This window comes from Lepisma saccharinum, chromosome 2 (assembly GCF_977018435.1).
Source record: "Lepisma saccharinum chromosome 2, izLepSacc3.1, whole genome shotgun sequence".
In the NCBI taxonomy this organism is placed as follows: domain Eukaryota; kingdom Metazoa; phylum Arthropoda; class Insecta; order Zygentoma; family Lepismatidae; genus Lepisma; species Lepisma saccharinum.
In genome coordinates, this window is record NC_139230.1 from 19,975,365 (window position 1) to 19,989,744 (window position 14,380).

At 37.0% G+C, this 14,380-nt stretch overlaps 1 protein-coding gene across 5 annotated transcripts in view; it reads right to left on the bottom strand.

Moving 5' to 3' along the window:
- Window positions 1–1,557: 1,557 nt before the first annotated feature.
- LOC145983947 (peroxiredoxin 2-like) overlaps window positions 1,558–14,380 on the bottom strand; it is a 53,035-nt gene continuing 40,212 nt past the window's right edge. For all 5 annotated transcript variants that reach the window (XM_083117143.1, XM_083117144.1, XM_083117146.1 and 2 more), the window contains exons 2-5: window positions 11,824–11,965; window positions 8,565–8,681; window positions 5,702–5,955; window positions 1,558–2,028 (exon numbers count right to left, since the gene is read on the bottom strand). In XM_083117143.1, the coding sequence (XP_082973269.1) occupies window positions 1,946–2,028; window positions 5,702–5,955; window positions 8,565–8,681; window positions 11,824–11,965 (596 nt within the window). In that variant the 3' untranslated portion in view covers window positions 1,558–1,945. The remainder of the gene's footprint in view (window positions 2,029–5,701; window positions 5,956–8,564; window positions 8,682–11,823; window positions 11,966–14,380) is intronic.

The window sequence follows — 14,380 nt, forward strand, 5'->3', positions numbered from 1 at the left end:
TATTTCTGAAAGATGTTTGAATTGCAGTAAGCAAGATGCAACGTGGAATGAGCAGAAACATGTGAAGTAAATTCTGAGGTGGAAGTTTCAAACATTGAATAGCATCAGCATTATGGAAAATCAGACTTGCATTATTGGTCTGCAGCGAAGATCACAAAGAACATACTGTTTGTATATATATATTTGTATTGTTTTAAGTCATTTTAAGTCCACTTTATGCACAGATAGGCTAATCGGGACAATCTACATTTTGAACTGGAATCCGAACCATTTACAATGTGCCTCCAGCAGGTTCTGAACCAGGGACCCCTAGATTACAACACCCCCTTTAAGATATTTATGACAAATTCTTAATGTGTGTTAACATAACTTATGACAGCCGAATGAAACAAAAGGTGTTGCCTAAAATCCTGGCAATCATTGAGTTTTGCTGAACTTGTGATAAGTACTTCAAAGAAAAATCAAGCAAGCTGAGCAGAATTATTTCTCGATTAATGCATGAATACTTAGTTATTCATTATAATATATTACATTATTACAACACTTCGTACTCAGTAATACCAAGGAAAAAAAAAAGAAGCAGGAGAAGGTGGGATTTGAACCTACAATCTTTCGTTCTTGACAAAAGTGTAACAGGGTAACCAACTGCTCCATGAGATTACTAACTTGAAACTTTGAAACAACCATGTGCCAGAGTTCCAAACCATTTTTCGCCACAGATCAAAGAAAATACTCACTTTGCACAATCATCCAGTATTGTGCAAGGTATCTTCACTGAAATTTCGCCTAAAATAGTCAGAAATCTGCCTCTTTGCATTCAAATGTGACAATTCTATCCAGGTAGGGGGAGAACCTGAACCTGTTCATGGTTTTAAACTGCACATACATTTTCCTATTTTCAATTCTAGAGTGAATAATCCTAATTTTTTTTTCAACATTCGTATTTCTACTTGAGATTCTTCTTTAATTATGTATTATGTTTAGGGTTTCAAACTTTATGGAATGTGAAAGAGTTAGAAAATCACAAGAGAGTTTTATTTTAGAAAGGAACTGTTGCAAAGTTTCATCCAAAGTACTATGTCAAATTTATGAATTCAGGACTGAATTTTTTTCAGGGTGGACAAATAAGGTGTTGCGAAGAGTACATTACACTCATTCATTCTTCTATTGTGGAGTCTGGAGTTTTCTAGTCTTCTGATTTTGAAGGGCCTGACACTAGATCTGAAACATTTAGTTTCCCCAACAACATTGGGGGTAAAGGTGAGCAGAGCATGGTGCTGATCACATTACCTCCTAAATGGGTGAGATCAAGAATGTGTGTGGCACTACCCCCACATCCCATGAATGTGCCTTCATGGCACGGTGCTATACGCATGGGGAACTTTACCTTACAAAGTAATTTCAAAATATTACCTTACCTAGATGTATCAATTTATATATATATAAAAAAAAAGGACTCCAGGCCATCTTACTTCTACTGTAATATGTATCTACTAAAACTGTTCTTAGAAAAGTGTGCACTAAATATCTTTAAAATGTCACAAAAAAAGAAAAAAATAATTGTTGAACATGTATTTGGAACAAAAATACAATGAATCTTATATCAAACATACAAACATTAGTGTTTATTGTGAATACAATTCCAATCTGCTTGCATCTACTAAATTTTCTTTTAAAAAACTGCCCATTTCTGAAATATCCTACTTTGGATATTTTACATACTGATTAACGAACATTAAATTGTAAAAGCTGTAGAATTTGCATATAAATTACGAAAATGACTTGTCCATAATGAATGTTGCAACTGAATTGTATGCAAACACTTATCTGAGTGGGTTACACTAGGCATAAGTGAACCTGACAAAACAAATGTGAACAGAACAATACTGTGTTGGTAACTGATTGTAGTTTCTTTCAAGAATAACGAATCCAGTACTTTAGTGTTTTATTCCTTCTTGAAATACTCTTTGCTCTCCTTGGGATTCGGCTTCATGGTTCTTTCACCAGGCTTCCATCCAGCAGGGCATACTGAAACAAGGGAACTTATTTAATTTCCATTCTTAGCCTTTACACTCTGGAATATAAAATCCTTAGGAAAATCTTTGGACCTAAAAGGGATGAGGAGACAGGTGAGTGGAGAAGGTTACATAATTTAGAAGTACATAATTTGTATTCATGTCCAGATATTATTAGAATAATTAAATCAAGAAGACTTAGGTGGGCAGGCCATGTGGCACGAATGGGAGAGGAAAGAGGAGTTTACAGGATTCTTGTTGGGAAACCTGATGGTAAGAGACCTGTAGGAAGGCCAAGACGAAGATGGAGGGACAACGTTGAGATGGACCTAAGGGAAATCGGTAGGGATGGAAAAGAGTATATAGAACTTGCTCAAGATAGGGAAAGATGGAAGGCCTGTGTTGCTGCAGCCATGAACCTTCGGGTTTAAGAAGGCTAGGGAGTTAGTTAGTTAGCCTTTACACTCCTAATTGGCCATACATTGAGCACCACTGGTAAAGCCCAGGATGCAAGCATTCCATATATGGACTGGCACCACATGGTGGCATTTAACTTGTCTTTTCTCCAAATTACAAATGATTTGGGATTTAGATATTTATTTATATATGAATGTAAAAAGTAAAATAACAAGAGAATCATGCAAGTGTCATTGAAGGATAGAGAAGAAACAGGACAAGGAGCCTATTGGAGGTGTTGCTCCAGGCAAAACAAAGTTGTAGTTACATACATGGAATAGGACATTGAATAGAGTTCAATTGAGTAATTTAATCTAGAGCACAAAAATTAGTTAACCTCCCTGTCCCCCCCTTACTTGTAAAGATGAGATGCCGCTGGCCTCACTTCCACCTGCTGAGGTTACGGAGTGACATGTGGTCATTGTTGTAGGTTTCCGTGACCGGGTTACGGTACTCATTCATAGCTCCCCTATTTCCTCCTGATTATGGGTACCCACCAGTCCCATACACTGGCCAAAATTTCAGGAGAAAAGTTGTTACACTTCACTCCAGGAGACTCAAACCTGCGTGCATCCCGTAGCTGGAGCCCAATGCATGATGCCGTAGATCACATGGCCACAGTTCATACAGTTCTACATTGGTTGAAAAGTATGCAGTGCTAGACTCTCAATCTCACTACTGAAGTCTTGGAACATATGATCTTGTGTTTATCACTAGTTAGATTCATACCATTCACCCCATTGTGATTAACCTCTATTCGAAGGAGATTTTCATGAAGATGCTTTTCAAATGCATAAAAAATCATGTAATGGAAATATTTTTCTTCGACAGTTGTGTCTTTTCTTTCGTTCCTCAAAGCATTGTGCTCTAGTGGAAGGGAAATTATGGTATCCCATTCCCAAAAAAAACAAGGTGAGAAGAAAATTTTACTTGAAGAGTCTCTGTGGCCCTAGTCTAGCTGTAAGCTAGGTGAATACAAGGTGCATCTGAAAAGTTTGGTGAATGATCCCATATTTGAAAAACCGCACTGGTTAGGATGACATGCCCATGCATGCGCATTGAGAGACATGTCAACAAGCAACCCCCTATCGTGCAAATCACTGAAGTGAAGCAGTGGTGCATGCTGCGACCAAGCTAACAGAGTGAGTGTGCGAATTCGTGTCATTGCAACATGGAGTGCAAAATGGAGCAACGCATTAACATGTAGTTTTGCTTCCAATTAGGGAAAACTGCGACAGACTCATGTAATGTTAGTGCAAGTGTACAGTGTTGAAGCAGTAAGTAAAAAAGTGTGTGTTTGAGTGGTTTAAATGCTTTAAGAGACTGAAAGGAAGGTGTCTAGGATGAGCCACGTTTGGGTCGACAGTCAACAAGCACAATCCCAGACAACATCGAACGAGTGCGACGGATGCTTGCAGATGATCACAGAAGAGTTACAGAAGAGTTTCAGATTAAGCAAAGACAGTGTACGCACTATTGTTCATGACCATTTGAAAAAGCGGAAGATTTGTGCCCGGTTTGTACTGCACACGCTGGCAGATGAGCAGAAGCAAACTCTGATGTAAATGTCTGGAGATGTCATCGACGTGTCTGACCGGAATCCGCAGTTTTTGGAAACAATCATTACTGGAGATGAGACCTGGTGCTACCAATACGATCCAGAGACCAAGCGACAGTCAATGGCATGGTGTTCATAGTCTCCCCTGCCTCCCAAAAAAAGTCTGACAAAATCCAAGATTAAGACTATGTTGTTCACCTTTTTTGACAGCAAGGGCTTGATCCATCATGAATTTCTACCCATGGGTCAAACTGTCAATGCGGAAGTTTACAAGGGAGGTTTGAAACTCAATGCATCCGGCAGGTTCGGCCAGAACTGTACCGAAGTGGACAGTGACCTTTCCTCCACGACAACGCCCGTCCGCACACACTGCAATCCGAGTGGTCAACTTTCTCGCTCAATGCCAGGTTACTGTTCTTCCACACCCTCCGTATTCTCCAGATTTGGCACCGGCAGACTTCAGTTTGTTTACCTGCCTTAAATTAGCCCTGAAAGGCTTCCGCTTCGCAGATGTTGCGGATATCCAACAACGCGTAACCACGGTGCTTAGAGATTCCACAAGAAGCATTTGCTGCCAGTTTCCAAAAGCTTTACAACCAATGTCAGACGTGTGTGGTAGCTAATGGTGATTACTTTGAAGGCCAGTAAAGGTTATTTTGTTTGTAACTGTTGTTTCCTTTATTTTCTGAGACCATTCACCGAACTTTTCAGATGCACCTTGTATTTGACTGTGGGTACAGTGAATATACATGTGAGTGTGTATGTGTACACCTACGTAAGAGAGCCACCATCACATTAACTAGCCCTGAAACATTGTTACACTGAGCCTCAACACTATGCTAAGTCACCTGGATACACTGGTGCCAATGTTCTCTAGTACATGGTGCACCAGCAGGGAAAAGGCAATAACATGCAGAGACTCAGACCCTATCAATAAGGATGCAACAAGCTTTGACACTGGCTGATTCACATACATGGATGGTTTCCATTGACATTCCCTCACTTGCATGCTGTTGTGGCAGGAAGGCCATAGTTATACCCGTTTACCCTATTGACCATGCCACTTCCAACTTTTACAACTTTTCCAGTAAGTAGTTTGGTTTACTTGACGCAATTCTTTTCTTACATTATTTGTACAGAATTGAATTAATCAGGGGTCCTGGGTTCGAATCCTGTCTGGGCATTCTTTGCAAGTGTTCATCATATCATCACTCTTCTTATCTGCATGATTAGCCACAAGTGACAGAAATGCAAAGTAAAATAAACTAAATCAAACAATCAGGACTTATGCAGGTACTCCCTCTGTCCCATAATTATAGTCCAGTATGCCAAAATGGTAGTACAGGAATGACAGACGAAGAGGCAGATGGAAAGCCCAATTTGTACTGATCCTTGAGTAGTAAAGTTGTATGACTCATTCCCTTGTTTTATGTTTATGTTTTATGACACACCAATGTCACAGTTTGAATATTGGGCAATTATTATGAGACAACAACCAAAGGTGTACCAGACAATAATTATGGGACAGAGGGAGTAAACAAAACAACTTCAACATCTATAGCAATTAGGGTTGAATGAAAAATCACTGAACCAATAGAAGATGCAGCATCAGTGAACCAATAGAAGATGCAGAGACTTAAAAAAGGTGAACACCAAGAACTAAGGTACTTACCTTCTCCATGCTCATCAGTGTACTGGAAAGCCTGCACTAGTCTTAATGCCTCATCAACGGAGCGGCCAACAGGCAAATCATTAATGGTGATTTGGCGCAGATTCTGCTTGCCATCAATGATGAACAATCCACGGAAAGGAATGCCTGCATCCTCCTTGTAAACACCATAGGACTTTGCAATCGATGCATTTTTATCAGCTAACAGAGGTATGTTCATTGTACCCAAGCCACCTTCTCTGCGTGGAGTATTAACCCTGTTTAAACAATAGTTTATTGCTTTACACAAAAATCTAATAAACAATTATGAATAACAGAATATTAAAAATAAACAGTGCAATTTTAGGCAATATTCTTATCACTAGGAAAGAAAATTAAATCATATTTAGCAAGATCATGTAATTTCCATGTTTGATATGCCACAAGCCAGACCAAAGTTATTGAACAATTTTCCAAATGAGAAATTGGAAATTGTAAAAAAATGTACAACTCTGTGCTGGGAGAAACTAGCCACTGTCAAAATCACAGGGTGGCTACAAACAAGCAGAAATGAAATTCCCTGACTTTTCCAGGACAAAATTTACATTTTTCCCTGACAATTACAAACTAAACTAAATCGATGTCTTTGCAAATTGAAATAATAAACTCTTACAGATCCAGGTATGGATTTGTTAAGTACCAATATTATCTTCTATGAAATTGAATTAATTTCTCTATTTTCTATGATTTGAATTCAAACAGCAAAATAGTGAATTTGGAAAATTATTACAATTCACAAGCTAGGGAAGGATTATGGAATTTTATCACACACAGTAAGTTTAAAATAAAATACTTGATTATTTTTAAAGTTACGACTAAATGAGATGATAGTGATTAAGAAATACAATTTCAGGGTGGCGACAGACCTGGAAAACCAGGAAAAGTCAGGGAATTTGAGGTGTCAAAAGTCTAAAAAAGTCAATCAAGACAAAATTCCCAAAGATATAGTTATGGAACTCTGCACGGGAACAGGAAATCTTGTTGCCTGAACTTTTAGGCTCCTTTTATGCACAACACAACCACGGTGCCAGAAACCAGTGATGGCAGGAGGAGAGAGAAATTTCCAGAGGGGCAGAAAAATGTGTTAGGCCTCTAAATATTACGTGGAAAATGTATTGAATTATAATTTTTTGTTGTCCGTATGGGAGTAGTAAGGGGACAGAACTGTCAACAGAGGAGGGGATGGGAGCGAGTGATGCTGTCCGATAGTTGTCTGACATCATAGTAAGTCATTTTGTTGGACACACTGAAGGAACATGGAAACAAATAATCTTCATTCACAGTGATTTTTGTCGAATATCGCCACCTGACAAAGTATCTCACTACAACATGCAACAGAAATTGCATGCATGGCACTCTTATGGAATTGATTTTTGTTGGATGTTGCAGTCCAAAGACATCCAACAAAAGTTCCATGCATAAACAAGAGCAGCTTTAGACTGCAAATATGTTGCTGGAATTTTATTCCTCTTCTGGTTCACTTCACCTTATTTAATGTAGCAGTGCTTACGAAGGTTTTCTTTCATGATCCTGATGTATTACTGGTTTTGCACAAGTTAACATACATTTACAATGACATTGCACTATTCTTAGATATCAAGAAGAATCCAACAAAACTGGATATATAGAATACTATCACGAAAATTTGAAACACAAATCTGCATTCGTGAGATACTTTGTCGGGTGGCGATATTAGACAAAAATCACTGTATGAATGAAGCCTATTTGTTTCCATGTTCCTTTAGTTTGTCCAACAGAATGTCTTACTACAATGTCCGACAACTATCGGACAGCACCACCCACTCCCATCCCCTCTGTTGACATTTTTGTCCCCTTACTACTCACAAATGGACAAAAAAAAAATTATAATTCAATGCATTTTCCACGGAATATTTAGAGGCCTAACAATTTTCTGCCCCTCTGGAAATTTCTGTCTCTCCTCCTACCATCACTGGTTTCTGGCGCCGTGGTTGTGTTGTGCATAAAAGGGGCCTAAAAGTTCAGGCCGAAACTTAGCAACAAGATTTCCTGTTCCCATGCAGTGTTCCATAACAAGATTTTTTATAAAAAAAAAAATTCTACAAAATTCAGACTTTTTTTGACACCTCAAATTACCTGACTTTTCCCTGTTATCCAGATTTGTCGCCACCCTGACATCAGCGTTTCAAAGACAACAGACACACCAAAAAATCAGGTGAGTTGGTAGAGCAATGGCAGGGTATGCCACAGACCTGGGTTCAGTCTTTGTCTACCCAGCATTTTTTGCTGAAATGTCTACATAGTGCATGCCAAATCATTAGGTAATCTGAAGTGACCTAAAAATTTTCTTGAGGGCATGCATAACCTTTGGCCAATGTCACAAGCAGTTTTCGAAAATTTCTTTAAAAAAATTAAAAAATGTATTCTAAATTCTGAACACACCATTCATGTGAATCTCTGTGTGGTCTTTTGCTGTTGCCTAGGTATTACAATAGTTTTGTGACTATGTAAGCCTATTTTCCATCACACATCTCTTAGACAACAGCACAAGCAAACCACATGAATCTCTAGAAGGAATTCTACACATATGTAATTTTATTTTTTAAATATCTGGCTGGCTTCAGTCAAAGGTCTTGTGGAGCCTTAACCGATTCTCAGGGTGTAAAGTTTGCAAAAATTTACAAAACAATTGCATCGCAATCTTGTATTTCATATCCTTTGGATCCATTATCAACTGAAACTGGAAACTTTTATTATTGAGTAACTACTAGACACTATTCCTAAATTCTTTACTTTATGCAATTTCATATGAATTAGATTATAATTTATTGCACGTAACATTACTCACCAAGCCAAGTGGCTGAAGTGACTATCACAGGAGGCAGCAACAACCTCGCAACCAATCTTACGGAATTCCTCTGCTCTATCGGAAAATGCTATGATCTCAGTTGGGCAAACAAAGGTGCTGAAAGAAGAAATTCCATGAAGCCAAACTTGGTAAGGATTTATTTATCTATACAAGGACTGAAAATTACTCTAATGGGTCATATTTAAGCAGGACTGCCCATGACTATAAACTTAACTACCAAGCTAGGTGTTTGTTGATCTGGAAAATATTATCGGTGAACTGGTAGCAGAGTTTGATTATTCATTTTAGTAATTTTACAGGAGTTCTTTTTATATTAATTTCTATGAAGAGAATAAACATAACTACACAAAATGGACTAAGGACAAGTAAGAAGTAAGAAGAGCACAGCAGAGTCCCATCTAAACTGCATTATCATAAAAGTTTGCATCTGCGGTTCTGCAGTTAAACTGCTCAAAAGAATTAGGGAAACACTATTTCTGAGCATACACTACATTGCAGAGCAAGTAACTGACGAGCAAATATAACAGCATAATTTGAGTTTTTTCTTACAAAACTTACCATAAATTGTAAATGTGGTACCAGCAGAGGGTAGCATTCTACCAGACTACACACACTGTGCCAAGAGATTTTCATTCTCACATATCATGAGGTTAAAATACTAAACCACCATTATAGTAGAAAATCAAAAAGAAAACCTAAGTTGGAAGAAAAATGCTCGAAAAAAACTTACAATTCTGCTTGTTCAAATTGAATGCAGAGAAATTTTTGCGATGTTGGAAACACTGCACTCACCAATGGTCCACCTGGAGGAAATCACTATCAAATCTGAACACTTGAAACCTCAGCTGAGCAGATAAAAACATTAGTAAAATCATACACGAAAGTAATTACTGCAAGCATTCTGGAGAAAAAAAAAAGCTTATAGGCAGGTTTCACGTGACGTGTCAAGAGAGTGCAACTGCCATGTTGGCAAGCCCTCGAGTGCTCTTCACGCTTGCGTGTACGGGTGGCCTGGTTGAGATTACGACAAGTTTCATTGTGCTTAAATGTTTGCAAATGTTTTAGTGATGTGATCCAAAAATTAAAGTAAACAAAGGTTTACCTAGTTGGTTTACAAAAATACACTGTATACAATTGAGGACAATGTAGTCTGTGACAGTTTTACCAACAAGCTATATATAATTTAATTGAAGTTTACATGCTTCAACACCACATTTGCGTGAGCAAATCTGGAGCACACTCATCATGAAATCCACACAAGATTAAAAATAAAAGCCTATAAGACTACCTACAATCAGAACAAATTCTATACTCTCTGCTACAACTAGCTGCGAGCCTACATTACTTCTTGTCAATGATGTAATTGATATTTGGCTCTTGCATTAAGAGCTTTGCACATGTTTTGCAGTTGGTGCAGAATGCAACGGTTAGCGACACCTATACCTTACATTCAGGAAATCTCATGCCACACTTAAGGAAATATGTTGGCAAGGTTGTGAGAAATTAATTTTTGTGCATTGCATATTACTTTGCAAAATAATAATAAATATAATTTCCCTGAACTTAATTATGTCTGCCTTCAGATTTGACAGTGATTTTCTCCAAGTGGACCACTAGCCAGTGCAGCGTTTCCAAGTTCCCAAAATTTTCACATTCCAATTTTAACACAGAATCACAAATCTCATAATCCCTTATATTAAGTTTTCTGCTTCATTCCCTCATAATATGTTGGAATATGGTTACAGATTTCTTGGTCAAGTAATATTTGTTTAATTTTACTAGCTTCTTTTGCCACTTTTGGCTAATTTGAGAAGATTGGGATGAGTGATGAAATTGATGAATGGACACTCAAACATCCATGCCCAGGTCAGGATTCGAATCCAGGACCCCTGGCATCTTAGCACAATGTGCTGATGATTTCTAAACTGAAATCTTTCAGGGCAGTTGGGTAACTTTCAGAGACGGATACAACACCTGGCAAGAGACACATAGCAGGGCATCTCCACACAAGCACATGCCCATCACATCTACTTGGGTAAAATCCTAATTGTCTAATTAATACTGCCTTCCAATGTTCAAGTTGCAAAAGGAGCACCTCGCACATATTACTTATTTCGAATTGAAAACCTTTATGCAATGTTCCTACAATTCACAACCAACAAAGATCAAGTAAAAGATATATGCCCATAGTGCACACACTGTTGTCAGTTTGATCTGATTTTGTAATCATTGCAAAAGTCACATAACCTGTCAACAGGTGCAGTTTCATTTCATTTCCACTACTACTTCCAGGTGCTTCATTTTTTTGTCAATGAGTGTATAATGCTGGTTTACAGTTTCTCATTCAAGGAATGAGTGAAAATTTAAATCTTTCATGACAGTGCTTTTCAGCTGGTAAAGAAATTTATCTAAGTTGGTGCTCCAAAGCAATGCTGCAACATTAACAAATTTTAGACACTGAAAATATTCAAGATGGTCATATAAGTTGAGAAGTGTACTACTTCATTTATTATTGGTAACATTTCAGTGTGAATAAAATTTTGCAGTTCAATTTTAATAAGGGAATAAATAAGTTTAATCTCACTATCAAAACATGAAAATAGTAAAACACGAACGATAATCTTAATTAATTAAATTACTATGATAAATTAACCAGAAGAAATCCTTGTGCATAGCAATGCTATCAGAATTTGCCCACCATATCTAAATTCTGGCAATAGTCCGTCAGTCAGAGGGTCCATACTCTATAAATTTTCATCCCAAAGCAACTGACATGACAGTTTTCCTAAAACACTGAAGCAATACAAAATTATTTTATACGTACTCAAGATTTATTTGAAAACAGATTTTAGAATGATTTTACTGATAGTTATTTCAGCTCTATTACAAAAAAAAAATCACACAAAGAACTTAAAAGCTAGTGCAAATTATACAATAATCTTATATTACTGTATGCCTGTTTCTCTACCACATATTAGAGGCTTCATTACATTTTCTCACCTCTTCAATTTGGTTTTATTAACTCAAAACTTAAGAGACAAAATGGCCAAACAGTGATGTACAGATTGCATACAAGCAAAAGTTTGAAAACAGCTGCTGACAATATACCACAGATTTTACAATTCTGCATTGGAAACCTAGTTTTCCAGTCCTAATGAAGTAATATGCTATACATATTCTATCAGATTGTACACTTTCCTCTATCGCAAGTTCATTGATAAGAGATGTTCATACTTACAAATCTAGTGGGTAAAAAAATAGAATCAAGTATTTCCCCTTGTACTGCGAAAGAGAGATATCCTTAAACTCTCCATTGATCACAGCTGTGCCCTTGAAATCAGGAGCAGTCTTAGTCAATTCCGGCAGAGGCATGCTCTTCTCTGAAAAAGGAAAAAAATATGAATAACCTGACCACACCATAAAATAGTTGTCAATACACAATTTTGGTTTATGATGTAAGACACGGGAACCTTAAAACACCTGGTTTCAGTTATATTTCCAATGCATCCAGCCAAGTATGACCCAAGCAATCTCCACAATGATGAATGATCGATTGAAATCAAAATGTTTGTTGGCTCAGTCGTTAAGGCTATTTGCAGCCTTCAAAATCTATGGGGACAAGCTCCTTCATTTACTACTGGAGGGACAGTGGAGCCTGTTTATACACACACTGAACATATGGTAGCTGTGGTTCGAGGTACATTCCATTTTGAAATTGAATTCATAGCTAGACATAAGCAGCAGTTGGAAAACATGTTTTTTTCTTCTTAGAGCTATATTCATATTTCATATTAAACAGATCTAAATAGCACACACACATTAGTTTTTGTAAATAGTAGGATATAATTTTCAAGGTTTGAATCTGACATAGGAACATGCAAATTTTATGTGTATGATTGGTGTTAATGGTCGCTAAACCTGGTCACAGAGCAAGTCATGATGTATTTTGTCTGCCTAATGCAGTGGTTCTCAACCTTCAGAGACCACAGGCAGTATTTTTTTCTTTTCCAAAGTAAGCTCCGATTCCCACTATTCTACTTGTTTTTTTAACCTTATACCTTAATCTGGCAGTTTAAACTGGGATGTGAACCACTGTCTCCATTTGAGATTGATGCCAGAGAACAGAATTACTTTATGCTGTTGGGAGGCCCATTCTTATTTGACTTGAGAGATAAACTAATGCAAGTTTAAGTCCATTTTATGCTCAGATAGGTTAATCAGTACTGAACTACAGTTTTAAAATTGAAACTTAACTACTATGCAATATGGTCTCCACTGGGAGATCGAACCCACAAGTTATTGACAAGGCAACTGCATTGCCACTGTGCCACTGGGAAAGGAAATGCACACATGTAAGGCAAACAAAAAAAATCTGTTAACTACAAGGAATGGCCGGTCAATAACTGTCTCTTGGTAAATAATTTTACACAGTGTAGAAGCCTAGTTGCAAAATATGGTATGATAACTTTTTCACAAAATATTTATTACAACGAAATAAGAAACTCACTTGGCCAAAAAGTTTAGAACTATATAAGTATTTGACCTTTCATAGACCCTTCAAATATAATAACCTGCATCTTTTTTACTTTCTGATGTGGTGGCACATCAGGATCACCAATGATTTCATGCCATGTTAAAGTTCAGTAGCCCACTTTGGCAAATTGACAGTTTCAACTTTTAGGGGGAAGGGGGTATGTGTGTCAATAAATACTTTGGAGGTCATACCATTTCTTGCTAAGTTTATCATTGCTGTTAAATTTTCTCCATTTTCAAATGAACTCGCATCTTCATTGAAAGGGAAAAAAAACGACTCTTTAAGAGTGTGTTTACATATGGTAATGTTATCGCAAGTTATTCCAAGAACATTTCAAATGCCCCTTGCATAACAATCATTACTAGGGAGTGGAAGTTGATGAAATGTCATCTTTTTTCTGACATCTCTGACACGATTCCCATTAAATATAGACAATTTTACACTTCGTCTAGAACCCAAAAAAGGTAATTTTAAAGTGCATTTTTTGCCAATTTTCAGGTTTTAGGTCATTTTCCCAAATTTTCTGCATTTTCCCGTCATTTTTCGCAATATTCGGTGTATTCTATCATCATATTTTGTCACTTCTTTCATTTTGGTAATATTCTTGAGTCTTTTCACCAAGTGAACATAGGCCTATATATATCTCGCAGGATTGCAATTTACAAGCAAAAGAAATGGTGACAGTCTTTGTGGTGTTGGAGGAAAGCAGCAGGTGTCCGTCTGGGGGAAACTGGGAAATTAATGTATTTTACATCAATTTATTCAGTGTATACAACCTTTTCATTAAATTGTTTTAAAATTATTTGGTTGTTTCCATTGGAAATCCTCATTGCATATATTAATTGAAATGTGCATATGGTATCATTTGGTGCCTTTTCTTTTTAAAGCAAGATTGCATTTTGTTTAATTTCCTTTTCATTTCAATTTCTAACCTGAAACTAACAAATTTAGTGGTCATTTTTTACGTAAATTTTTAGGACATTCTATAGGTCATATACCTATATTTCTTAGGTCATAAACTTTCGCTCCCTAATCATTACCTTTTGTGCACAGTCAGGTTAAGTACAAGAACTACAAAAACCAACAAATTTCACCCTTCTCCAAAACCACTCAGATAAATATAACTCCTTTGTAACTGCAAAGTTATGCTTTAATGCTCTATGAATTTCTGAAATGACTAGTTAACAAAATTGTCAAAAGGTACAAAAATCAAATTGAAGTAGCTTCAAGATTGGAATTTTACATTTATTCTACATGACTT